The 27,891-nt window shown below is 45.6% G+C and overlaps 2 protein-coding genes across 2 annotated transcripts; one reads left to right on the top strand and one right to left on the bottom strand.

The window, feature by feature from the left end:
* The first annotated feature begins 4,807 nt into the window (after positions 1–4,807).
* cibar2 (CBY1 interacting BAR domain containing 2) lies at positions 4,808–11,811 on the top strand. Its single transcript, XM_007889224.2, has 9 exons — positions 4,808–5,059; positions 6,150–6,384; positions 6,939–7,007; positions 7,446–7,547; positions 8,040–8,045; positions 9,237–9,341; positions 9,870–9,983; positions 10,583–10,681; positions 11,082–11,811. The coding sequence occupies exons 1-9, from the start codon at positions 5,040–5,042 to the stop codon at positions 11,223–11,225; spliced, it is 894 nt and encodes a 297-aa protein (XP_007887415.2). The 5' UTR covers positions 4,808–5,039; the 3' UTR covers positions 11,226–11,811.
* A 789-nt stretch (positions 11,812–12,600) lies between these two features.
* Positions 12,601–26,418, bottom strand: LOC103175920 (meckelin-like). Its single transcript, XM_007889222.2, has 28 exons — positions 25,812–26,418; positions 25,063–25,145; positions 24,835–24,919; positions 24,362–24,437; positions 24,017–24,083; positions 23,765–23,800; positions 23,296–23,367; positions 23,040–23,155; positions 22,825–22,924; positions 22,571–22,648; positions 22,284–22,349; positions 21,998–22,142; positions 21,285–21,393; positions 20,478–20,571; positions 20,126–20,182; positions 19,720–19,818; positions 19,244–19,342; positions 18,536–18,631; positions 17,997–18,096; positions 17,569–17,699; positions 17,226–17,366; positions 16,766–16,846; positions 16,400–16,516; positions 15,711–15,827; positions 15,056–15,160; positions 13,990–14,092; positions 13,467–13,609; positions 12,601–12,898 (listed from the first exon to the last, which is right to left on the bottom strand). The coding sequence occupies exons 1-28, from the start codon at positions 26,038–26,040 to the stop codon at positions 12,818–12,820; spliced, it is 2,826 nt and encodes a 941-aa protein (XP_007887413.2). The 5' UTR covers positions 26,041–26,418; the 3' UTR covers positions 12,601–12,817.
* Positions 26,419–27,891: the final 1,473 nt, after the last annotated feature.

The following is a 27,891-nucleotide window of genomic DNA, read 5'->3' as shown; positions in this document are numbered from 1 at the left end:
GTCCACTTGATCCTTTCCCACCATCCTCCTTTTGCAGCACCACACACGCTTCTCAAACCAGTCCCACCTTTCGTGAAAAAAAATCAAGACTGTATTATTCTGCCCAAAGTGATTCCTTATTACACAGCGTTAAACTGTATCCAAAAGACTCTCGTGATTACTTTTTCAGATGCTCTCACCAATTCTGAAGCACATCCGTGAATGTCCAACATGTAGAGGCAGGTCTAAAATATCTGGATTCACATATGAGTTGGTTAATTTGACACCGGGGCTGCTAATTTGATAAATGTCAAAGGGCAGAGCCACACTAAATTGCAATTCACACATAATTGGAAAATTCAGGCACTCTTAAGAGCGTCTGGTATTTGCATCAAACGCTTTGGGTCCAAGTAAATACTTTTTACTAAGGTTGGAGTAAATAAAGCCAGTTAGTTCACTGTTAAAAAACATTCACGAGTTGCTGCTGATGCAGTTGTCCAATCTGACGAGTATTAAAATGCGACCTGTTTTATAATCTAGAAAAGGGAAAGTGGAGCATTGTCACGCAGACCCAGATTGATGTTCCTTCATTCAAAGTAAACGCAAGAAAATAAACAAGGCTCTGGCTGGACCGAATCCAGCCTTTTCCCCAATAAACAGTAAGCCAGGCCTATTTTCCACTTGACCACAGCTGAAATAGGCTTCAAAAAAGCAGTCCATAAAACCCCCAAAACATGCAGTTCTTAGTAACCCTTCACCTCACACAAGCTGAATAGTGGAACTAATAACTAATAAAAATCCCATTTGCTTGCTCAGATATGGAGCTTTCTCCCCTTCAGGCATTCGCACTGGTTGTGTTTATTTACAAACTATTCTGAGTAAAGGGTACACAATACTTTTCTTTCAGCCCAACAAAACATACGCACAAAATGTCCAGTCAATTCACTTTACCGCACACTCTGTTAAGTGCTTTGAGACGTCTTGAAGACGTGAAAAGCGCTATATGAAATGCAAGGATTATTATAACTGCAAACTGCGAAAGCAGAAGAAACCAAATAAAACTAACAGAAAAGAGACGGGCAATCACCGAGAAGAACAAAAAAAAACAAAGTCAAATGAGAAAATGTGATAAATATTTAGGCTTATTTTATTAAATGCCTTGGAGTTTTTTTTTCCCCTAGCCAGAATATGAACATATGTATGTTTTTATGTATGTATATATACACACACACACATTAAAAAAACGGCAGCACAAGAAACATGTCTACTCTACAGCAGAACTCGGCTCAAGATGTGTAAACACTGGATCCTTTGTCATGAGTCAAGCACGTTGGGCTTCCCATAGAATGCAGGGTTCACATAACACAAATAAAGCGCTCGAGAATCACTTCTGTGGTTTATGTTGTCTATGAATTTCCAAAGACGTTTAAAATTAAACAAGCCTCGGGCAAGGATTAGATTTTTTTTTGTGGGGGAAAAAAACACAAACACACACACACACACACAGACTACAGTAGAAGGTCTGACACACGCCTGTGAAGTCCAGCATCTCTGCTTTAAACGCAACGAGTGTGCGCTTTTCCCCCCACAAGGGACTTTCACACCTGACGCGGCAGCGAGGTATCGTAAGTTCCTCGATGCCTCTCGAGGTTTTAAATCTACAGTAAAGCGATAGTAAACACTTGCATCTGACACAGCGCTCGTAACGCTGAAAGATCTCAAAGCGCTTTGCAAGGAATTACTGTATTAGTGTCAGTCGAACTGACTGGATAATTGGAAGTAACATTGCAGCCAATTTCTGCACGGCAAGGACCCAAAAACAGCAATGAAGTGAATGTACAAATTATCTGGAGGATTGTTGGCTGGGATACGAGGAGAAACCTTTCCAATCATATCATGGGATCGTTAACATCCACCACCTCAACAGGCAGATGGGACCTCGGCTTAACAGCTCATCTGCACCTCTGACAATTCATTTAGGTTTCAGATCGGAATCATTCCGAGCTGTTTCACCCCACCGCCCTCCATACACACACGCACACACACGTGGCTAAATAAGTTGAAATCAGCTAAGTAAGTTGATCACAGCTGAATTAACAAGTACAGCAGGACATTCATAGCAAGTTGATCAGCACCTGAAGTAACAACACTGGTTAACCCTTCATGCTATGCATTTGATGGTTATAATAAGAATAATACTTGCGCTTGATATAGCGCTTTATCACGTTGTTGAGCAATGTGCCAATCGACTAACGACCGGGTTCCTACTTACTATTTGGTAAATAGGGGGGGTGTGGAGCAAGGAAACTTGCCTAGGGTTTCACCCTGGCTGGGAATCAAACCCGGAGTCCTCTCGCGTGCGAGGCGAATGCTATAAACCACTACACCATGGGACTCCACGTTCACTGGTTATGATGCATACAAGGGAGTAAAATACTGAAGAGGAGAGAAAGCAGATAACGTCATCAGCAATAGACTTTAATTTGAGGTAGAAACGACACAACCTGCAATTTCTGTATCGTTCTCCCTTTAAAATGATTCGAACAAGATCATGATATCTCACATGGGTTTCAAATGCTGTTTCGCATACATATACAAGCAAATAATTGACAGGTTGACCTTTTTTGAAGATCTCCCCAGTTACTGGGATGTGTTAGATTACAGGATTCGCATGAGTTCCCTGAAAATATGTAGCGAGCTCATTGTTTTGCTAACAACAGAGAACCTGAGAAAGCGCTTTCCTCCGCCCCCCCCACCCCCAACAGCTCTGAATTAGCAGCATGACGCCAAAACACTCGCAAGGTATAGAATGAAGAGATCGCCTGCTTCCCATTTACTATAATAAACTGCAGATGTTACTGCCGTGGCTCCCAGTAATGGCTGACATTTGTACTACTCCGCAGACTGACAGACAGCCAGCAGACATTTTTAACAGTGGGATTTTCGGATTCATCGATTGCTGCCTCGGAACAATTGCCAGGGGTAATAGGAGTTGAGGTGCAGATCAGCCATGATCTTGTAGAATGGTCTACCCCTTTGCTCTTATGTTTCTTCGTAACATAGGAACAGGACGGGGCTAATGCTTGCATTTGATATAGCGCATTATCACGTCGTCGAGACTTTAAAGATCCCATGGCACTATTTGACCACATAGGACAAAATATAGTTTCTCTCTCCCAGTGCCCTGGCCAACAATTCCCCCAAATAAAATGTGGCCATTCACTTCACAACTGTTTGTGGGACACCGCTGTGCACAAATTGGCTGCTGCGTTTGCTCCCAAATTCACAGTCACTGCACTTTACGGTAAATTCTGCGAAGCAGAAGTCCTCCCCCACGTGAAAGGTGCTGTACCGAATGCAAGCATTATGATGTTTACTATTATATAAGGCACTGGGGTCTGGTTGCGTGTATATTGAGCAGTGAGTGGGATACAGTCTGTTGAACATGCCAGTGTTACGCCAGCAAACGGTAGTGTGACTGTCGGTCTGCCTCAACTCTCAGCGTTTCTCAGCTTGGCTCACAGCTGGTGGCTATCTCCTCTGGGGGGAGTGGGGGCGCGAGTACGATAGGAAAAACAGATGTGTTTAACACGTGCATAAACTATTTACGGGGTGGGGTGGAGGGGGGGGGGGGGGGTGGCGGGTGCAGTGGCGGCAGACAGAGGGGGAGAGAGAGAGAGAGCGACAGACAAGAGAGACCGAAAGCTGTGCAGAAGACATTTCAACAGCGAATAACGTGCCAGTAAATCCCCACAGAATACTGGTTGTGCTTGGAACTGGAATAGGCTGGAGAGGCAGGAGATGGCGCTCTGCTGTATAAATCATGCTTCTGTCTCTCCCTACTTCCCCCCCCCCTCCACACACACAGGCTGTTTGCTTTTCTGTGTTGGGAAGTGATACAAGGCTACTTGAGCACATGACAAGCCACCAAGAGGCAGTGACCCATTTAACTCACACCAGAGTCTGAGCGTTTGCAGGTCAACTGCCTTTCCAAGAGGAATCGACCCTTTTCAACCCTACAAACTGTTGAAGAACAAAGTGATCGGAGTCCCGAGGCGCTGTGGTTAGCAGCTCGCCTCGCAAGCGAAAGGACCCGGGTTTGATTCCCGGCCAGGGCGAAACCTTAGGCAAGTTTCCTTACTTCACACGCCTCTGTTTACCCAGCAGCAAGTAGGAACCCGGTTGTTAGTCGATTGGCGGATCGCTTTTCCAGGAGCGATAATCCCTTGAAAAATAATAGTAATTTGGTCACTCAATCCGCAACTGTTTGTGGGGGACACTGCTGCGCGCAGTTAATTGGTTGCCCCGTTTCGCCCACAAAATACACAAATGTTTTTACCTGGCTTTCGAAATTCAGTCCGGGTCGGATAAATTAAAATAAAAAAAATAAATTAAAATCAAAAGGCAGCAAAGTACGAACTGAGTTGGTGAATGTTTATATAATATGGCCAGCTGACAGATTCCCCCAAGCTGGGAGCTATCTCTCTGCAGGAGCCTCAGTCGATCTTGTTACGTGTCGACTTGTTCGCACTGAAGGAATTCCTTCCTTCATTACACATCACGTCATTTGCAACAACACAGAACAACTTTCCCCAAACGTTTCTGTTGGGAGGGTGGGGGGGGGTGGAGGAAAGAGGCAATTGCGTGAAAACAGTGCAAAATATAATATTCCATTCATATGAAAGGTTTCAACAAAAGACGCGAGTTTTAAGATACAAATCCTTTTGAATGTTACCATGAGTCGTGACTATTTATAAATACCGTTGCCTCTTAAGAGAAAAACTTTTCTTTGCAAGGGTTTTTAAGAGTGAATTGTGGTTCTCGTCTGCCACCTAGGGGTCTTTTTGTGGCAATAATGCGTCTCAGTGGCGCTGGCTTTGATGTGTGCAAATAAAGTACTTGCATATGCATCATCACTATAACAACCAAGGACAGCGTTACCTGAGCAAGCTTTGTGCTTGTCGACCTGTTCCTAGAGACTGGGTTAAAGCCGCCTCTTGTTAAACAACACCTGTTGCACTGCGAGATAACACCACAAGCACAACAAATTGCTGGGGAGAATGAATTCTGCTTTATCCAGGTAAGGGGTCTGTCTGATGGTAGATCAAAGCAGCCTTAGATCTGCAATAGACACGACAGTGCGTGCGTGTGTGTGCAAAACGTTGGAGCGAGAGTTAAGTGAGCTGCGTCAGCCATTGCTGAGCCTAGCAACACCCACACCTTCTGGGATTGACAACAAACAAGAAGTGGGTGAGGAAGGCCAGTAGCAGAGGCAGCAGCACCTTGGGCTGAATTTGCTCTCTGCTGATTTCTATTAATGCAATAGATTAATGCAATAGACCCAGCGCCTTGGGATGTCCTCCCGAAGTGAAAGGCGCTAGACAAATGTAATCTTGTTGTTGTAAGTAGGCTCCTGCGAATAGACTGAGCTTTAAAATGAGAGGAAAATACAGAAAGAGAAGGGGCGGGGGGGGGGGGGGGGGGGGGAGACATTATTTTCTTCCCACTCTTCACTTCAGTAGTTTGATCATTAACTAAATAATAACCCGTAGCCATTTGGCACACAAGCACCCAACCCTGAGAGTTAATTATTCACCGTAAGAGCTCCAGTCTTTCTGCCCACTATTCCCAAATCTCAACGTTTCTGAATGCATTTGCTTCTTAGTACAGTAATCAAAAGCAATAAATTGAAGCCATGCTGATTTTACTTTGCAAATTGGCTGCCGTATTTCACCTACAAAATACGCAGTCCTTCATTTCACTTGACAGTATATCCTGTCAAGCTGTATGAGACCTCCTCTTGACCTGAAAGGCTCAATATCAAATTCAACGATCATTATTATTATTATTATTATTGTAACAAAATAACAATCACACACACACACACACACACGAGTTCTGTTCTGAAATCAATAGAAAAATGGGAAACTGGGCTCAGACTGATGTTTGCACCAGTACAAATGAAAACACAGACATTTGAGACTCTGGACACATGGAGACAGAATGTCTGATTTTGGCTTCGTTCCAACTTACCACCCAAATTCTGAGTTTTTGAGACATCTGTTCCAGATGTGCTCTCATCCCCCGGTTAATTGTTGCAGCAGCTTAGATTTCACACAACTTAGAGACGTGTGATTCTCTTTCTACCCCATTTCCCTCCCTCCTTGAAGAGATGCTCAGGTCAGGATCATGGAAACCACAGTCACCAATGCGGAGCAGTACCTTGGGCAGTTCTGCACCCTGATGGGCTGCTACTCACGGAAGACTGCCAGACTGAGAGACAAGACCGACCTCCTGATCAGGCAGATCATGGACTTCGCAAACACAGAGAACTCCGAGCTCAGGAGATGCCTGAAGGACTTTGCCGAAGAGTTAGCCAAAATCCAGGACTATCGACAGGCAGAGGTAGGAGAGAAATGTACGTCTCCATAGAGATAGCACCTAGGAATCTCTTACTGATGCTCCACCGTGTACAAAGTAGGTAGGTGACAGCCTGGCTCAGTTGGTAGCACCCTCACCTCGGAGTCAGAAGGTTGGGGGTTCAAGCCCCACGGCGGGATTTTCAACTCATGGTGTAGGCTGACACCATTGTCAGAGATGCCGCCCTTTGGATGAGACATTAAATGAGATCCATCTGCCTCTTCAGGTGGACAGATCCTATAGCAGTATTTAAAATGAATTTCTCCCAGTGTGCTGCCCAACAATCACCGCCCCCCCCCCCCACCTCCCCCACTCCATAATAATCGGCCATTCCCTTCATGGCTCCTTGTGGGACGTTGCTGTATGCAAATTGACTGCCACGGTTGCCTACAAATACACAGTCACTACACTTCGGAATAAAATCCCGTGAAGCGCTTGAGATGTTTCAGTGATGTAAGACCCTCTATGAAATGCAAGGGCTCTTAATAATTATTTCTATTAACACGCGTCTCTTTGCTCCCGCTTCCCTACCCGTTTAGGTGGAGAGACTGGATGCCAAGGTGGTGCACCCGCTGAAAGCCTACGGCAGGATTACAAAGAACAAACGGGTATTTCTCTCAGTTACTGCCGCTCGGCTTGGGTCTCGTTCACAGGACCACAACTCTGAGGATTAGATTCCATTACATAGATTACCCCACGGAAATAGGCCACTCGGCCCACTAGTCCATGCTCTGTGGTAGAGACTTGAGTCCCATTCAATGGAGAGGGAAGGCAAGGGGGTGGGGGAGGGGGGAAGAAAACATCTCTCACGCTGGCTTTAAGCGAGTTTAAGGCACTTACTAGAATGAAGCACTTCGGTATGGGATGACGACTTCAACATGGTACACTTTGACCGAGATAGAAATATCTATTGTAAAACCCCATATGTTCTCAAGAGGCTGAATAAGGATTGAAAGTGGGTTTACGTTTATAAGGTGTGTCTCTCCTCCTCCCCAACCCCCGCCCCCTCCATCCCCCGCCCTTTTCCTATTTTCCACTCAAATCAGGCGGACATCAAAAAATTCATCAGCGTGAGAAACCGTGAAATAAAAGAAATTGAAAAACTGCAGCGGCTGAGACAGAAGAACCCTTCGGACAGACAGGGGATTGTATCCTTCTAATAATCTGCCCCAGTAAAAGTGTGGAGTTCAGAAAGCGCAGAGGTGGTCAATGTTGGTGGCACAAAATTAAAGATTTTTTTAGTGCATTGAAATAAAACTTGCTCCAAGTCCAAACTCTACACATTGCTCAGACATTTTTGGAGGGTTTTGTCTGTCAGCCGGGTGTCTGACACATGCGGAAACCCGTCACCATGCTTAGGCGTATCCAATCCAAACCTCAGACAATCAGACAACCCAAAGCATACACCCAAATTTATTTAGGGATTCATTTCCCTATAACAACAATGAATTTTTACTCAAGTTTGCAGAAAACACATGGGATCAGGCAATCCTTCCATATGGATGTCATGCATCAACCACACACAACACCTAACGTTAACACAAATTACTTGCAGTGTCATTATAATGAACAGCCCCAGTAACAGCTGAACAAGAGGTTAACTAAGGTACTTTTTTTGTTCCTTAACTGACTTTCATCAGACACTGGTACGTGGGTTTTTACAATCTGCGTCTCCATATCAAGACCTTCACCTTAACCTGTAAAATACGGTCTAAAATATTGCCTTCGAGCTGCTTATGGTATCATCGGTCACATTTGAACCCATTGTTGTGGGGAGGGATGTTTGACCCAACTCACTGGTACTGGATGGTGGACAAATTCATTTATAAACTTATGGGCTGTTCTCCTAGTTTTTTTTTGTTCACAAATCAAAAATGTGGTAGATTGATACCATGTGTTTTATCGTTTAATTTTATTTTCGACTGATTACTTCAGGCTGCTCTGGCAGAGGTAAGTGAACATCCGTCATCCTCGCGAACCGGCGATCCTACAATTCATTGATATATATATTTGTTGCAAACATACATTGCCTGGTATGGGACACTTTGCAGTGTGGTCTCAGAGCATTACAGCATTATTTGTGTGTGTGTGTGGGGAGGGGGGGGGGGTTGGGGGGTGAGGGGGAGATATGACCCATTCTGTTCCTCTCTAATCCTCTCTCCCACCATCCCATCGCACCAAGACAAGTCCACCACCTTTGCCCATCAAAAGTTTTTCTAGGAGTGAGAATGGGTGGGTGGCCGAGGGCAGAATGGATTGAATAAACAAGAGTAAATATGTTCAGCTAAATTGTGTGTCTCTGAGCGAGTTGATGAATGGATCAGGAAAACCCTATTTGGTGAGGGTTCAGTAGCAGCAAAGCTATTTATTTGAAGGGTCTTCAAAATATCTCCTTTACACCAAGACTCAGAACCAGAATTCTTTCAAATCGCACGTGTCGCTGTATAGTTAGATTGGGATTTATCTGTCATTAACCAAGACAATGGGACTCGATTAAAAAACAGCTTGATGATGGCAGGACAGTAGGGTGGGCACTCTGGAGGGATGAGATCAGTTTTCATCCAAACAAATCTCATGATGTTTACCAAACGTTTGTGTGCATTTCAGACACTTAAACATTGCTGCAAGGTATCTAAGTGCAAAATCTTTTTCTTTATCCATGTTGCTCCCACTCCACTAACCCCCCCCCCCCCGCCTCACCCCCATGTCCCAGCTTTTCCGTGTTCTGGGTCTGTGCATGTTTCAAAGCAAAGCACATTTGTCTGAGGCGTCTCTTTGCTTTTGTATCAACCGTGAACAAATGATCAGCCTGTGTGACAGTGAGTTTTCTCGCCCAGGCTGAGGCCAACGTGCAGAAGGCTTCTGTCAATGCCAATCACACCACGCGGCAACTGGAGGAAATCATTGACGAATTTCAGCAGCAAAAAATGAAGGACATTAAGGTAGAGGAATCTGGTTTGGAACTGAGTTACCAGGAAGGGAGTGTTGAGGCCAGGGCACTGGACTCAATTAAGAAACAGCTTGTAAGTTGTGATGGCGGGTTGGCGTTTTGTTGGGGATTCTGGAGGGATGAGATCAAAGTGTGGTGTTAGTTTCCTGGTATTTGCGCAAAAAAAGGATGAATTTGGAGACGGTTAATCGATGCTAAGCTCAGCTGCAGTAAGAGCACTGTGTTGGTGTCGTCCTATGGATGAGAAATTAAACCGAGGTCCTGTCTGTCTACCCATTCAGGTGGGTGTTCAAGAGCCTGTGACGCTATTCAAAAAGAGAAGCGCTCAGACATCCAGTCCAACAATTCCCTGGATAAAATTGGTCATTAACTTAAATGGCTGTTTATAGGATGTTGCTGTGAGCAAATTGGTTGCATTAACACCCTTTCCCCAGTGATTTAATATCTGTACCCATTCTCAACCACACGATTCCTCACTGCTGAATTACATTATAATGCAAGTTGTTGTTGCACCTTCCAGACCATTTTTTCAAACTTTGTGACAATTGAGATGTTGTTCCACGCCCGAGCCCTGGAGGTTTACTCCAGCGCCTTCCTGCACCTGGAGAACTTTGATGAAGAAAAAGACCTGGAGGTAAGGAATGCACCAACCCTGACAAACATAGACAGCTCATAAGCAACAACAACTGCAAATGTGGGGTCCTATAAAGCGCCCTTCACGTGGGGTGGAGTCTCGGAGTGTTCACTGGCAAGCAAGAAAATAATAATTTGAGAATTACTATTTATACTCAGATCAAGGGTTTACTGATAACAGAAACAACAATAAATTGCATTTGTATAGCACTTTATGTCGGGAGGATGTCCCAAGGCACTGGACATTCAAAGATTTGGACCCGAGCTGGGGTTTGGGATCAGAATAATATATTAACATAAAGAAGAAAGACCTGACCCAAAGCCAATGTTACAGCCAATTGAGTCTCTTACTTCTGTGCTGACATCTCAAAATACAAGCCAGTCACTACACTTTACAGTAAATATTTAAGACCGTGCAGAGTGGCGTAGAATGATCTTCAATCCAGTCCCAAGTTGGGAAGCCATTCTTATAACTGCAGAAAAACAGCTTCTGACTTAAGACTGAATTGAAGAAGTGTCCATTATTCTGGACGATGTCAAGAGATTTTTTTATGCTTATATGCTTTTTTTATGCTTATAATTTTCTTCCACCCCTCAAAGGCTTTCAGGTCAAAAATCTGCATCAGTGAATTTGAGAAAAACACACGACTGACTCAGGCACAAAGCACTTCCTCCCTGCAACACTCTCCTGAGAGCCAGGTAACAGCTCATTGTGATATACTGGGATAGACTGACTCTGGGTACATCTTAATCCTCAGTGATTTACCATGAATCTGGAACTATTACCGAGAGAGAGTTACGAGCTAAGTACCTGCAACTTACCCTTCTGGGACTTGGTGCTTGACATGCCAGCAGGTTACAATCTGCCAGATATATATGGGATGAACTCCAGCTGCATAAATATGATCCTTGCATTTGAGATAGGGCCGTAACACATCGTTGAGGCATCTCAAAGGGCTTCACAGAATATACTGTAATGTGAATTGACTGCCTCAATTGACTGATACACAAGTGACATAGGTTAGAGACGAGCAAACTGAACCAATCTCCCAATCCCCTTCTGCTTCCCAATTCAATCTTGGCTTCTCTCCTGCTGCAGAGTCGGGTTCCACGGGGAAATCTTCATCCTCTTTATAAGGAAGAGGAGTCTGAGGAGGTAGAGGAGGAGGAGGAGGAGGAAGAGGTTGAAGAGCTACAAGAGAATAGTCACAGATATGCTCAGTATGCGAAGATTGTGAGATGAAGCACAATCAGTCACACATAATGCACATCCATTGTATCACTGTTTATAACCATCCCATCAATGTATCGCTCTTTGTAACAGTGTCTCAGAATATCCCATCAATGTATCGCTCTTTGTAACAGTGTCTCAGACTATCCCATCAATGTATCGCTCTTTGTAACAGTGTCTCAGACTATCCCATCAATGTATCGCTCTTTGTAACAATGTCTCAGACTATCCCATCAATGTATCGCTCTTTGTAACAGTGTCTCACAGACTATCCCATCAATGTATCGCTCTTTGTAACAGTGTCTCACAGACTATCCCAGTCATTGGTACGTGTTTCTGACAGTGTTTTGTGTACACAAATTGGGATGAATGAAAAAGAGATCAAACTTCAACCACAAAAAACATCAGTTATTCCATGCTGTCAGTTGAAAATTATGTGTGTTCTTTAAGCCTAATGGGTCTCGTGTGGTTCGTAAAATGAATGGCGCCCACAGCTGGAAGCATCATGTGTGACTTTCAGTCTTGTCTTTTGTGTGGGGCATGTACATTTCACAGTGTCATCAGTCATTGTGTATAAATAAAGCAGGGGTGAGCTGTCTCTTTCATTGATGAATACTTACTTTCCTCCATTCTCATGATTATACAATTGGCCGGAGCCCAATGCTCTTCCACACTGACAACTCGCATCAATACACTGGGACGGAATCATTAAAGCCAGGATTTCAGGGAGAGAAGAGAAGAGAGAGAGAGAGAGAGAGAGAGAGAAATGGACTCACAAGACACTAGATAACAAATAGGCTATGGAGGGACAATCATTTTTTTAATAAAAACATTTGTAGTAGAAAAAATACAAACCTGCTGGGGAAAACAAAATAGTAAATTACACACAAATAAAAAATAATTATTATTTAAAAAATGCTCCCAATATCCCTCACAAGACATTCCCAGTGAAAACAGTGTGGTGTTTCCCAGAGTTGAGTTATCAAGCATTTACTATATATATATATATGTGTGTGTGTGGCACTAGATTCCCAATGTCACATTATGCTGTTGGAAGCCAACGCCAGTTGTATCTGCTTTGAGTTGAGCTGCTTCAGTGGTAGGAATTTGAAGAGAACCTGAGAGACCGAATGGCACTAAAATCCCATGAATACCGGTGCAACAGAGCTGTCCGTGATGGGAAAATCGTCTCGTGCAGTGGGTGAATTTTTTGGGACCTTTCGTCTTTCCCAAGCGCTCCGGGAACACAAAACAGCATCCTCGCAGCGAGGTCACGAATAACAGAAGATCGGGCACTGCATTCTGTGCTCGCTCAGTCCTCATGTCTCCTAGTCACTCAAACGGCTCTCTTGTTCCTGGCTGGGGTCTTTGTATCTTCTGTATTTTCTTTCCACCAGCAAATCCATGTGCCCAGTCCAGTTGGCTGTATTAACTAGCTCCATCACTGGCTCGATTTGCCTTCAACAAATCCTGAAGCCGAATACCAACTGGTTTCATTAGCTCTCGGTGCCTATTGAACCTACTTTCCCGGGAATGCAGTGGCAATGTACTGCCTCTGATACTCTGCACTACGGTCTCTTGCGGAGAAAGGATGGAGCGAAGCTCTAGATGAGGAACCTTTTATCGACCAGTGTCTTCACAGCCAAGTTCCTCCTCGCCACCATCTCTCTGATCAATTCCAGAAGCTGATTTAAACAATAAGAAAAAAAAAGGAAACATTGCAGCAAACGCTTGCTCGATTGAACCATACAATCAGTTTTCAGTATCTCCCAATCGGGCTGAAAGGTACACCGACTGTAATTGATCAAGGGCTGGGTTTGGGATGTGTGATTGTTAGTAAGTTAGTGGTTTGTAACCAACATACTTGTTTGATATAGTGCCTTATCACATCATTCAGGTGTAGTTAAAGAGGGTACACTGTAAAGTGGAGTGAATTTGTATTTTGTGGGTGAAACATTGCAGCAGGTATGCGCACGGCAATGTCCCACAAACAGCCTTGGAGTGAGAGACCAATGTTTAACATCCACCTGAACAGGCACAGTCAGGACCTTGGTTTAATGTCTTATCCAAAGGATGGCACCTCAACAATGCAGAACTCCCCCAGCGCTGCATTAGAGTGTCAGCCTGAACCACACAAGCTGAAAGTCTAGATGTGAGTGCTCGATTCCACAACTTTCTGAATCAGGAGGTGTGGTTGCTACTGATTGAGCCTTGCTGTGCTACCAATCGGTTGACACGCAAAATTTCACCCACCTTCTGTACAATGTAAGTGATGATCGCTGCCAGGACATAGTTCTGGGTACCCAGGTCCACGACTGAGAAGAGCAGAGCATCAAAGAGGAGAAGAACCAGTTCGTGGCCGTAGTAGATAGCGTTACTGAAGAGGTTTCGTTCATCTGACAACAGCCAAACACAAACATTATAAGAAAACTCAAACAGAAACTAAACAATAATAATCCTTGCATTTGATACTGCGCCTTATCACGTCTTTGAGACGTCTCAAAGCGCTTCACAGGGTATATTGTAAAGTGAATTGACTGTATATTTTGTGGACAAAACAAGAGCTTTTGATGAGTCAGGCTGGCTGATCTGTCATCAGCAGTGCCCTGAAACACATCAGACCCGTCTAGCTCAAGAACCTGACCACCACAGAGGGCTGGCATGAGAGACACATCATAAGTACAAGTACTTATTGTTGTGAGTCAACTGTACATGAGCAGCTGGGAATGAAGCACTAATTAACTACTTGTTATTCAAATGCCAATATTTCTCTCACCATTGTAGAAAAAACTTCTGTCTTCTGATTGCTGAAATTCGAAGTCCAGGATCCTCTCCAGAAAGAGTTTATCTCTCACTGTGTAGTCCATGTCTTTGTAGGCCTGGGGGGAGTGAGAGAAGACTCACTTGAGAGAAAAGTTTGACTGCTGAGCAAAAGAGAGATGGCTTCCCACTCAAAGAGAGTCAGCCATCCACCAGCCAACATCACACGTAAGAACCTTTGTAAAGGTCTGGAGGTTAGGGTCATAGTATACGAAAGCTTGGCCAATGATGTTGGCACGAGAGGACGGGGGACATGCCCAAGTTAGCCCAAGTGCAGGGGTGAGCAGGGGAGAGAGATAGGAGAGAGATACAAAAAGCTTGTACGATTCAGCATCATATACGCAGGGTTAAGTTGAGATTTCTGGCATGTGTAAAGCGTTGAACTGTATTCCCATTGAATCTCTCATCTGTTCTCTTGGGAACTCCCATGTGACAGTCAATTACTCTCTCACTGAAAAGACCTGGGGTCAAATGACTGATGTGAGAGTCAGACTGACCCGTGAGATGGAGGCTTCCCAGACAGAACACACTCCCGATATAGATTGGACGGTGGGGCGGGCGGGGGTGGGGGGAGAGCGAGCAGCCGGGTTATATCCAATGTTTGCAGTCGCTTTCCCTTAAACAGTACAAAATTATTTTCCCACTTTGTGTGCCAAAAAACCCTCCGTTTTATTAATGCTTTGCCCTCAACCAGTGATTTATTTTATTCTTCACAAAATTATTTATTTGGAGCTTTCGCTCTCTCTGTGATAGTAAAGGGTCGAACTGTTGCTCGTTGACGTCAAAGTAGGGAATGGATTGGTTATGTATGGCTCAAGGTCTCTGACTGCAGGGAGGGAAGGCAAAGCTAAAAGCGTTCTGATTCAAAAGTCTTGAGGCTTCTTTGTCAGGTCTGTTTAAGGCGCTGTGTAAATGTAATTTGTTGTTGTTGTTGCCTAGACCTCCAGTCAAGGAGTGGCAGATCCCAACACTCTTATACCTATCAGGCAAACTGAGATGAAAAGGCAAATGAGTTCACTCACGTGGTCCAGGAAGGATGAAAGAAACTTATTCATGGTGCTGTACGCTTTCAGGTTTTGCTGCAGAGACTCTGAATCCCCACCCAGGCCTCGGTTAATCCTCGCCACCTTTAAAAGGTCAAATAGAGACTAAGGGAAGGTCACAATGTAACGGCAGAACTTTAAGGTGGTGCACTGCGCTCGCTGTCAGGTGGTCACGGCGGAGGATTCTCATCTAATCAATCATAACAATCCTTGCATTTGATATGACGCCTTATCACATCATTGAGCCATCTCAAAGCGACTCACAGTAACGTCTAGACTCACAGTCTGACGTAAAGTGGAGGTACTGTGTATTTTGTAGGCGAACTTGGCAACCAAATTTGCGCACAGCAATGTCTCGCAAACAGTCGTGGAGTGAGTGATCAATTTTATTTGGGAGATTGCTGGCCAGGACTCCGGGAGAGAGAAACACCCTTCTCTTTTCGAATAGTGCTGTGGGATCTTTAACATCCACCTGAACAGGCAGACGGGATCCTGGTTTAACATCTCATCCGAAGGACCTTGTGACTTCAAAGTCCTGATGTGGGGCTTCAGTGCACAATCTTCTGACTCAGAGACGAGAGCGCAATCGACTGAGCCAAGCTGTGACGGTTAATAATTCAGTTGCATTACGTACCTCTTGCAAAGGAGCCAGAATCCTGTCGTACTGTTGCCTGACCTTGTTAGAAAGTAAAATCTCAAAGGTCTGAACGTCTGCGTTGGGCTCCAGGCCTCTCATCCCACACAGGTTTTCCTGTCATGCAGAATACAAAGATTAGGAAACCCTGGAGTCTACTGATTTCTTATCTGCCTGTCCCCAACTAACGACTCCCCTTTGCATGTGTTTTTCTCTCTCTCACCGAAGATTAAATTTAGATTAAATCTGCTCTGCCATGAGAACTGTCAACATCGAGTTACAGGATCACAAAATCAATTTGGATGAAAGAAGCATAAATACTTTGAAGAGGTTGAAAATACTCTTCGAGCCACAAATACTTCCTGTTGTCTGTCCTGAAACTGCCCTTTGCGACTCTAAACCTCTCATTCCACTGTCTCGGTGCGTCTAAAAGAATTCTGGGGTTACTTTTCCCAATCCCCTTTAAAGTTTCATTATTTCTTTAAAAAAATTTAAACAAAATATATATATTTGTTTGTTAAAATAGATTTACCCTGGTCTCAGACAGTATCAAATCTGCTCCAGAAAAAAAAAAGTCGCAAGCCATGTTATTGTCCCGTTACAGGACGCAACGGATCTGGACTCTGAGACGGTTCCTTTCAAGACTTGACAACCCCCCCGGCTCGTCTAGTCCTCGCTCCATCGCTTACCTCTTCTTTCCTGAGGTTCAGGTACATGTTCTCCAGACCAACATCGGTCTGTCCGTGGACAGAGCGGCCGTGGATGTAATAGCCGTAACATCTGTACAATAAGACGAAGACCGACACCTGTTTGGGATGGAGCAGAAGAGGGTGACTCGCACGCGAAGAGCCAGCTTTGCCAGGAAGTCGTGGCGACGTTCCTCATCTGAACCACTGCGGTGGGGCTCGAAAGATCAAGCGTCAAGAGGCAGGGCTGGCAAGCAGGTGGGCAGGGTCGATGTGGAAGTGGGTGGGGCCATCTCAGGGGGTAGGCGGGGCTGCTGAACAGGTGGGGGTGGGGGCAGCGAGCAGGTAGCAGGGGCTCCAGGTACTCACATTGCTCACGGAACACAGGTCCACAAATTGCTGTATCTTGTTTTCGACAAATCGCTCGTAGATGGCGACAAAGAACAGCACCTGAAACGTGTACAGCATCAGCCCATCGGTTAGTTCTGTGCCCACAAAGAGCCGTGAAGTCAATTACTTGCCTTTAACGTCTATCTATCTAAACAAGCACGACACGACCTGAGTTCTAATGTCTCGATTCAAAGGACAGCACTCTGACAAAGTACTTCTTCCCCACAGCCCCGCACTGGAGCATCAGCCTCGACTATACGAGTTCAACTCTACAATGTGGGACTTTGGAGCCTTCGAACCCACAGCCTTCTAACTCAGAGGCGAGCGAGAGTGTTAACAACTGAGTCAGTCTGATACCTTTAGGGGTTTCACTTAATGAACCCTAACTGTGTGCTGGACATTGATCAGAACTTAAATCAGTCAGCGGCACGTGACGTACCTGAACTAAGCCAACGGCCAACCACATGGAAACTCCTATCCCGTATCGGAGAATCGGGCTCCAGGGAGCCAGGCTCACGTCGGGCCCCGGGTCCAGGTCCAAATGCAGGTCTCTCCTCGCGATGTTCTTCAAGCCGATAACCTGGAACCGGAGATAATAAAACAAAAACAACTTTATAAAAATCTTTGCTGTTCATAATGTGCGTTTCACGTCCGGAGGATGTCTCAAAGCGCTTCACAGTATTTAACCGTACATTATACTAATAATAAGTATCCACCTGAACAGAGAGCTCGATTTAACACCTCATCCAAAGGACAACGTAGATTCACAGAGAACAAAGTACCTCTAGCAAGAGTATAACAGCAAAGAGTTGTAGGAATGGGTTTATCTTCCTCTTAGTTTGGATCTCGTTCCATTCATTGGCTATGAAGTAGGTTCTCCAAATACTGACTGACGAGTTGTTTGGCTGGTTTCCTGCAACAACAGTTAAAAGAGCAACAACTTGGCGGTGTTCAGTTTAACGTGAAAGGCACTGTATAAATCCAAACCATTATTTAGTTTTACTAACGGAACAGGAAACAAGAGAGACTTAGGCAATAAGAAAAGACAGCAAGTTTTCAACTGCATACACCGAGTCACTACACTTTTCAGAAACACTCTCCGAAATGTTTTGAGACGCGATAAGGTGCTAAATCAAATGTGAAGATTATTATTTTAATACGGTAAAACTCACATAAATCTGATCTGTGTAAATCGTATAAAGCAGCCTACCTCCTGATTTAGGTAACTGCCTGCCTTTTGGCTTCTCCCAGTCTATTAGGAAGATTGAAATTGTCATCTGAACGATAAGGATATGAATTAACTCCAGTGCCTGAAACAAATCATATATTTGAACATTAGAAACCGCTTCTCCGAGAATCTCTTCCCGACGGTTGTTCCAATCCTACAATGAGAGACACTCGCCTGAGCAGTGGGAAATCTGTACCATATTGTCTGTAATAGTCTGGACAGTGATCACCTCACTTTTACACTAAATACCACTGGATTCAGAAGATGTTTCTTCACGTGCAACATGCAACAGGATTGACTGGGATATTTAAAAGGGAGGGATGTTTAACTCTCCACCAGTTATATGTGCCTCAGGTATTTATTCCCACGTATATCCCACAAACTCCTGTAAATTTTAATGGGGGGGGTGGAGGAGGGGTGGGGGTACAGGGGAAGGAGATCTCATTTAAACCCAGTATGCTTGAGTTCAAAGCATGAACTTCCAAAACAAAACCAGCCCAATGTCATCACAAGAGTCCAACCTTGAGTCCAAACGCACAAGACACGTAGATGATGAAGTCGGTTTCGATCTGACCGCCAACAGGGGGTAGAGTCACCTCAACTGTGGACTGCTGGCCCTGAGGAGAGACGTAGAACATTAGTGAGCTTTTCACCTCGACAGGCCCAAAATCCTGCTCGTCTGATAGCCTGCAAGCCCACTTTGTCCTATAGTTTACGATGGTGTGAAAGTGCTTGAAATTCTTAAATCCAGTCTTAATTTCGCCCACAAAATATACAGTCACTCCACTTTACAGTATTTCCTGTGAAGCGCTTTGAGACATCTCAACGGCGTGATAAGGCGCCGTATCAAATGCAAGGAGTATTAATATTTCTTCCCTGGCAAATTGCAACTTAGGGTGTGATTAGTCAGGAAAAACATTTAATTACCAGCTAGAGTCGGATTTTTAAGGAATATATTAATCTCGGAAGAAATGCAGGGAAACAAACAGCTTCCAAAGTGAGATCGAAATCAAGAACCAACCACAAATCTTTGCCATCTTCAAACTTAAAAAAAAATTATAAGAAGTTTAGGCACAGTAGAAATTTGTGCCTCTGCAATTGCTCAGGAATTGAACCGGCAAATTGAATCGTATTGGAAAACTCTTAAACTTGGTCGTAAATTTAATCGGGATCGAAGGATTTACAGCTAGTGTCTGAGCCTCGCTGAAACAATGCAGTAAAACTCTTACCTTATACACAACGAGCCAATAAATTCCTGTACCGTACGAGACGAGGAAGAAGGCATTGGAGAGAGCCCCTGCCAGGCATGCAAAGTATTTCATAATTGTCTGTAGGAGGAAAGGGCACAGTTTAAAGGATAGAGATAAGCAGTTAGTTCGCAGTAGTCAAGAGAAAGGAGTTTCTCCCAGTGTCCTGGCCGACAATATTTGCCTCAAATGACACTGATTTTGTTGGCTCGTTTGTGGGATGTCGCAATGAGCAATTGCGCTACAGAATTTGTCTACAAAATACACAGTCACTACACTTCCCAATAAGTCACGTGAAGTGCTGTGGAATGCCACGCGGAGAAAGGCGAGGATAATTATTCTTAATAATTACTATTATTATTAAAACGGGCACTTGTAGACAGAACCACTGGTGAACAGGTGACCAGCGTGCTAAACTCAGTGCGCGATGACAACACCAACAACAACAAATGACGTACCGTGACGTCTATGAACTGCAGCCCCGTCCTGCGCCTCCAGCTACTGGTCTCCAGCATGGCGCTGAAAATGGCCAGTGATCCCAGCACGCCCATAGCCACCTACACACGCTCAGGGTTAAACACGGTCACAGGCAAAAACGTCCGGAAAACACAGCCAGAGGCTGGAATCCTCAATCACAACCCTGGGCGTGAATCAAACTGCACATCGACTGTGTGCGTGTGTGTGTGTGTGTATGAGTGTGTGTGTGGAGGTGGGTGTGGGGGGTGGAGAGTGGTGGGTGGGGGAGATATTTGCTTAACTCTACGATTTTGTTTGCGTTACCCCGGCTGTATCATGGCCTAAGATTGACACGTTAGACAAGAGGTAAAGGACGGCATCAGGGACCCACGGACCCTCGCTACTTACGTCAGTGTCTCGCTTGCGTGTGGACTGCTTCATGTCGTACGTCACGGAAAATGTCACCTGGAGGGGAAAGTAACATTGACTTGAGGAAACAGCGCAGGTTACTGGTGACTGTCCAGAAATTGCCACTTTATAACCCTAAAGCTGTGTCCTCTTGCAGATCGGGACCTGACCAGACAACCTTTCTCCCCAGAGGCGAGAGCGCCAACAACCAAGCCAAGCCGACAGCTTGTCGGGTGACTAACTGGTCCACCACAGCAGCTGTGCAAATGCACCAGCCCTGGGACGCCTGTTGTATTTGGGTGAGTGCGAAGGACTAACAGACAAACCTTCAGCACCCGAGCACTGACCTCACCTGAGTTTGTGCACTGAGGTCCTGTATCTGAGCATACTGAATGGTCAACAGAAATGGAGGTTGGCTGGATGGCTCGCTGGTTGGCAGGTAGCTCCTGTGGAAACAGAGATAATGGAATGAGAAGGGTAGAGGTTTTCTGTGTGGAAAGGCCCCAACGTTTATCATTATTATCGTGTCTGTGCCGCCTGGTCTTCTGAATCACTCCTCCTTTTACTAATCCCATTTACCAGCTCTCTCCCTGCAACTGTTCATTGCTATTTGGGCTGCACAGATCTGCCTCCAATTCACTCTGAGCTGGGTTTGCAGCGTGCTAATACACTGTACCCAATTGGCATGGAATAATAAATAATAATAATAATCCTTGCATTTGATATAGCGCTTTTCACGTCTTCTAGACGTCTCAAAGCGCTTCACAGAATATGCTGTAAAGTGAATTGACTGTATAATTGTGGGCGAAACGCAGCAGCCAATTGCATACAGCAGTGTCCCACAAACAGTTGTGGACTGAAAATGACCAATTTATTATTGTTTGTGTTTTTGGAGGGATTATGTAGGAGTGTATCGGAGTGTATTTCAGTTTTAAGAAGGGCTTAGCTCCTTTAATAATAATCTTTGCATTTGATACAGTGCCTCATCACGTCGTTGAGATGTCTCAAAGCACTTCACGGGTTACACCGTAAAGTGGAGCAACTCTATATTTTGTGAGTGAAACGCAGCAGCCAATTGCCCTTGGGAATTGGAATATTGGGGTGTGGGGGGGATAGGTGTTTCGTTGCAGGCTTTAAGAGGTTAACAGCCGCTGCTCACCTCAGTATAAGCTCCTTCGCGTATGTCACGGAACTGGGTGAGTCGCTCAGGCTCCGACTCCTCCCCGTCATCCCGTCCACCAGGAAGAATCTCCGCAAAGCTCCAGTCCCTGTGTGAAGCCGCCAACATGGTATCGATAGTCAGTCACTCCCTGTCACAACATTGCCCCCAGGTAACTAGAATTCCTGTTTTGGGGGAATGTCTCGCTCGCTCAGCCAAAAATCCTCCCACTTATAGCCTTAGAGAATATAATATAATATATGATAAACCATGCATTTGATACAGCAATCAAATCACGTCAACGAAATGTCTCAAAGTAACTAGAGTATTCTGCTTGTAATGCAAATTTGCAGAGGTCCCATCTGCCTGTTCAGGTGGATGTTAAAGATCTCACGGCGCTATTCGAAAAGAGAAGGGAGTTTCTGTCTCCCGCTGTCCCTGGCCAACCTTCCCCCAAAATAAGATTGGTCACTCGTTTCATAGCTGTGTGCGGGACACTGCTGTGCGCAATTATGTAGCCGCGTTTGCCTACAAATACACGGTTGCTTCATTTCGCTGTAAATCCCATGAGGAGGCTTTGAGACGTCCGTCCGACGTGATAAGGCACTGCACCGAATGCAAGGATTATTATAATTATTATTATTACTATTAAGCCAACAGGTCACCAACCCAAAGCCTCGTCTGCAAGAGCTCATCAACCGCCAGCGACTTACCAAAGCCATCCCTGTCGAGGTTCAGGCTACGTACGGGGATCGGCCAAACCTTCATCCGTCCTTGGGAGTCGCTGTACTGAAGAAAGAGCTCGTAAAGGACCGGCTCTGGGAATCGGCTGAGCAGCTCTGAAACTCGGATCGTGCACTGCACCAAAAAAAACAACACTAAATAAGTGCGGCTCATTTCTCTCAGGTTGCTTGCAATTCAATTCCAATTCTTTCAGGAGTCAATGTCAGCTGTGATCATTGATCTTGTTAATCATATAGCCGGTCTTTCATCACTCACAGACTGCAGATAGAAAGAGCCAAATCTGTACGCAGCATCTTGTACATGTTGAGCACCCGGGCACAGCTGTAACAACAAACAAGAGACAAAAGACACGTTCACAATGATCCGTGCGTGTCACACAGCGTCCACAACGTCTCAAAGTGCTTCAGAAGCAATTGCTTTCAACTGTAGCGACGACTGTCTACACGTAGGCAAACTGTGCGTGACTTTCAGACCCAGAGGCGAGAGTGTTACCGACTGAGCCAGACTGACACGAGATGATGTCAAACTCCCTAATGATTTACCTGTAACGTGCCACCCGTGACATCCTCCCAGCCCAAAAAATTCCCTCGGGCGTCGTACTTCACAATTTTCAGGGCGATCTGTAGGCAAAAGAGACGTGAGATGGTAGAGAGCAGTACAGACAGTAAAGAGTGGCCAAAGACCGTGCAGTGCTGTGTTGGCCTTCTTTATCTGCCGGCTTGAGGAGTCACAGTGAATAACTGCACTGAGCTCAACTGGTCAAAGTGTTAACTCACGCCCTGCGCTGTCCACCTGCCTGAGAGTCCTTCTGGAAGGAGAGCCCACTGGGTGCTGTCTGTCCCAGCGTGGCTGCCAAATTGCTGTCCACGTAGAACAGTTTGGGAAGGTGCTTGGTACTAAAGGGAAAGAAAGAAAAAAAGATTGAAAACGAAATTTTATACCCTGCCCTTCGACACCGAACGAGGAGAGGATTTAAGGGCTGCGATCGACAACGGAGGACGTTACACTCACGAGGGGGCGACTGCACTGTACAGGACGAACGCCTTGCTCCTCTCCAATGAGTTGACATGCAGCACAACCAGGTTAGTGAGCAGCTGGCACGCAGTCTGATTCTTGTAGCTTGGGTTCTGGGTGGGGGGGGTGGAGGGGGGCAAAGAAATCTCTGCTTAGCTTTAGAGAAAGTGACCTTAAAGATCCCGCTTGTTACGGGGCCTCAAATCCCGTAGTTAGAAGTTTTTTTTCTTTTGAGTTGAAAAGCACGACTCACTGAGCACGCCAGGTAACTTGCGTGGAGGTGCCTTCCGTACCAGAAAGAGTCAGGGACGGGCAACTCTGTGGGCTGAAGGGAAAGGTTACTGATAACGACTGCCGATTCCTCTGGATTACACACAGCTGCGAGCTCTTTCCACACTCCCCCACCCCCCTCAAAAAACACGAACGGTTGAGGCCGACCCTTACCCTCAGCACAAATTGGACTTGCCAGGCTTGGGTTCAATTGTAGTGTCATACAACAACAACTCATACCGTCTTAATTCCAGGTTTGTATGTGGAGTTAAGCTGGTGTCCTACTAACCAGCACTTCATTGCGCTAGGATCTGGCTCTGAGCTTGACCGTTGGGAGCGAGTGTGTGTTTGTGTTAATGTGTGTGTGTGGGGCGCGGGGAGGGGGGGAAACAGGGGCTACACCCACAAAATGTCAATAATAACAACTTTCACCCGAAAGTAACGTTGCTTACCGGCAATTGGGTGTTTCCAAAACACAAGCCTCCTCTCTGAAAGTAAATCAGAAACCTGGTTACGGACTATTACAAATAATAAAACCGTAATGCACGCAATGCAGTGATCGAGCAGGTCAGTTCAGTTTATATCCATCGCTTGGGGTCACTTGAGCAACACTTCTGCTGTGGTGAGCATCGTGACGAACCACCATCACTTGGCCACTCGCACTGGCCTTCTCCTTCGACTATCCTTTCCCCCGCTTCACTTACCAGGTTACCAGCCGGACAGGTGCAGCTGCCTGTAGTCAACAGGAAGGTTTCCTGACAAGGAACACACCTGGCAGAGAGAGGAAACAGAACTCCTTCAGTCCATTTCATTTCAAGTCTCATCTACACAAGTCGCTACACTTGACAGTAAAATCCTGCCAAGAGCTTTGAGACTTCCTCCCGACATGAAAGGCGCTGTATCACTTACAAAGATGTGCTGCCACTGCGCCGAGCTAACACACAATGTATTTTGAGAAGGCGATCCCATACAACACCTTACCAGGAACTTACGTGAGATTCAGCAAGAATGACCAGATAGGGTTGCTTTGCGCACAGCGAGAGACTTACGCATTCCCCAGAGCGTTTGGCACAGTATTGTTCCCACAGTTCATACACCTGGCCGTCCTCGAGGTCAAATGCTCCTCTGGAGAACGAAGATGAAGAAGAAAAAAAGTAGTGTAGCAAGCCAACTGCGCACAGCAGCGTCCTACCAACGATTGGGGATTGAAGTGACCAATTTATTATTATTATTTTTTTGAAGGGATTATTGAGAAAAACGATCCGCCAATCGACTAACAACCGGGTCCCTACTTACTGCTGGTTAACAGAGGCGCGTGTGCGCGTGCGGACTAAGAAAACTTGCCCAACGTTTCGCCCTGCCCGGGAATCGAACCCAGGTCTCTCGCTTGCGAGGCAAGTGCTCTAATCACTGAGCTGCAGGACTCAGTGGCGGAGCACGATGGCGAATTTCCCCCTCCCCACCTTCCCAAGTACCGCCTAACCTCACTTGACTACTGGGGCCAGCCACACTGAAGCCGTACCTCTCACTTGGTTGTCTCCACACAACCTGCAGTCTCCGCCTATGCACGTCAAGCAGTTCCGGCCATCCAGAGACACGACCTTTCCCTGAACGGTCAACGGGGAAACATTTAAAAAAATATATTGTTGATTAAAATTAAAAAGCGCGTTATTTCCAGCACGTGCGGTAACCCGGGGGGTACACGGGCACAGGGGGGGGGGGGACCCTATGGTCTGGTGTGACTACGTACCTCTCGGCTGCACGGAGTGCACTGAGCCACGGGTGATACTGTATCGTTTGTGGTGTATCCGTCCCCGCAGACACAGCGCAGGCCTGAAGTCGGGAGGAAACAAGGAATTGAAGCCGATGACACAACCTTCACGTGATCACGCATTTCCATTGGAAGTGACAGGACTCCATAAAAACTGGTCCACGTGCCCCCCACTCCCCCACCACCCTCCCCCACCACCAGCCTCTCCTGTGTCCGGGAGCACGTGGGAGACTGAGTTAGTGATGCAAATCTTATAATTTCACAGTGGTCCCCTCACACCCGTTTCCCCCCCAACCCCACCCTCACCCCTATATGTCAGGAGGGTTTGCACCCCAGCTGTGGGTTGGGATCGCAGTGCGGTGGAGGGCAAGGTACCTACATGTATATTTATTTTATACACGTACATTCACCTGGAGTGTAGATTTTCAGTGTTGTATTACATTAACAATAACAAATTGGATTTACCTGGTGCCTTACATCACCTCTCCCTCTCCCCCCACCCCCCCCCCACCACTCCACACACACTTTAAAAAAACACTCTCTTCACTTTGGATGGGGAGGGAGGTGGGGGGGGGGGGGGTGGAAAGAGAAGCAAATTCGGATGCAATAGATTTAATGCAGATTATTGTTGAAGGTAGCTGATCTGGTAAACACACTACACAGGGAGCAGAGGTGTTGCTACTGGATCCCAATCAATAAAAGCAAACACACACACACACAGAGCTTACCATCAGGGCCTCGCTCCTGGTTAGCCCCACACGGGGAGCACCGGAGCTGGGAAGTCTGGTAAAACTGGGAATCGCTGCAGGATTGGGGCTGGACAAAGGGAATGGAGGTGTCAGCAGCCAGGGTGGAAGGGAGCTCGCACAGCACAGCCAGCAACACCGCAAACACACACACTGCGCTCCCTCCTCCTCCGGCTGCTGCTGCTGTAACTAATGCTGGGGAGGAAAACATGTTCACAAAGCAAAGGATGTTTATTGGGGCCTGTTACGTTATGGCTCTTTTTTCCCCCCTTGTTCTGTTGGGCTACGGCCCCGCCTGACGTTCACTTCACTGTGTAAAAGTCGTGTCTATGGTTTCCAGAACTCAGTGTCAAATTACATCTCGCTTTTCCTCCTCCCTCTTTCTCTCTCTTCTCCTCTTCCTCTCACCACTAGATGGGGGGAGTTCCACCATCTGATTTGTACAGCTTTCTGATCTGGTTCGTTCCAGAAACCAGCTCCAATCCACTTTCTTTTTTCCTCCCCCCTTATTAGTATTTCGGCCACATCCTTGTGAAACTGTTATCACTACTACTAATAATCCTGGCATTTTATAAAGCACCTTTTCATGTCTTCGAGGCATCTCAAAGCGCTTCACAGAATAAACTGGAAAGTGAACGCGTGTATATTTTGTGGGCAAATGCATCAAGGTATCGTTACCGAATGAAACACCTTTTTTCTCTCTCCCTCACCTCCCCCACTCCCATATTCTCATCATATACATTTCACATGACTCACCCTGCCCACTGGAATGCTTTACAGCAGAAGCCAAGTGACATCTAATAGGTTGCAAAAGGCCCTACATTTCCCCCACTTTACAATAATCATAACAATAGTTACATTTGATACAGCATTGTTTGTTAAAGATCCCATCGCACTATGGCACAAGTTTCTCTTGTTGGCCAGGACACAGAGAGAGAGGAAATTCTCTTCTCTTTTTGAATAGTGCCATAGTATCTTTAACGTCCACTTCAATGGGTAGACGGGATCTCGGTTTAAGATCTCATCCGAAGGACGGCACCTCCGACATCGCAATACGCCCCCAAGCACTGCATTGGAGCATCAACTTAAATTATGTGATTCCAAGTCCTGACGTGGAGCTTGAACGCACAACCTTCTGACTCAGAGGCGAGAGACAACCTGCTCCAGGTAATAGCTTTTGACAAGTTGTTATTGTTTAATTAACCAAAGGAAACTATAGTTACCTTCTGAATAACCTTATATGAATCCTATGGAGAAGTGGTGATGTTTCTGCGAATGACGTTCCTGTAAATGAGAATGGTGAAGTGGCCAAACAAATGTTCTTGACCATCTAAACAGGGTGGCAGGGCTGTAATTGTGAGTGGGTGTAAGAGAGAGGGAGAGATAGAGGGATAACTAATCATGAAGGCTGCTCTGTGAAAGCTTGGAGGAAAGGAGTTACAGTGACCTTGCAGCACACTAAATCATCTTGACAGGTTAATTTGAGGCACTGTGTTCAAGTAGGAACCAAGGATTCCCAAAGAAGCCAATCCCTTGTGTATTTAAGTTAGCTGATGTACTGTGTATTGTGAAACTGTCCGTACTGCCCAGAAAGGGGAAGGCAACAGGGAGGGGGTGCAAGACACTCTGCAAAGAACAACCCTCCAAATAATCTCTCCAAAAAAAATACATTTGGTCAATCACTCCATAACTGTTTGTGGGACACACTGCAGTGCGGACTTGGCTGCCGCGTTTCGCCCACAAAATACACAGTCAATCCACTTTGCAATATATTCTGTGAAGGGCTTTGAGACATCTCAATGACGTGATAAGGCGCTATGTCAAATGGAAGGAATATCATTATTATTATTATTCAGTCAAGGTTCACACAAAAAATATAATGGCCACTTGACAAGGTACCAGAGACTGACTGGTCAATAGTAAGCCAGCGGAAGGAAAATACAGATGGAAAGAAAATGCAAGTTGACAGGAACTTCCGTGAGATGAACAATAAATAATTTATAATGTGCTTCTAGATAAATTGCCCCTGGAGCACTGACCCTCTAATCTTATCCAGGGTGGC

The sequence above is a fragment of the Callorhinchus milii genome, unplaced genomic scaffold (genome assembly GCF_018977255.1).
Source record: "Callorhinchus milii isolate IMCB2004 unplaced genomic scaffold, IMCB_Cmil_1.0 Scaffold14, whole genome shotgun sequence".
NCBI classification, from domain to species: Eukaryota; Metazoa; Chordata; class Chondrichthyes; order Chimaeriformes; family Callorhinchidae; genus Callorhinchus; species Callorhinchus milii.
Note: the sequence above shows the minus strand (reverse complement) of the source record. Positions and strands in the feature narration are given on the sequence as shown.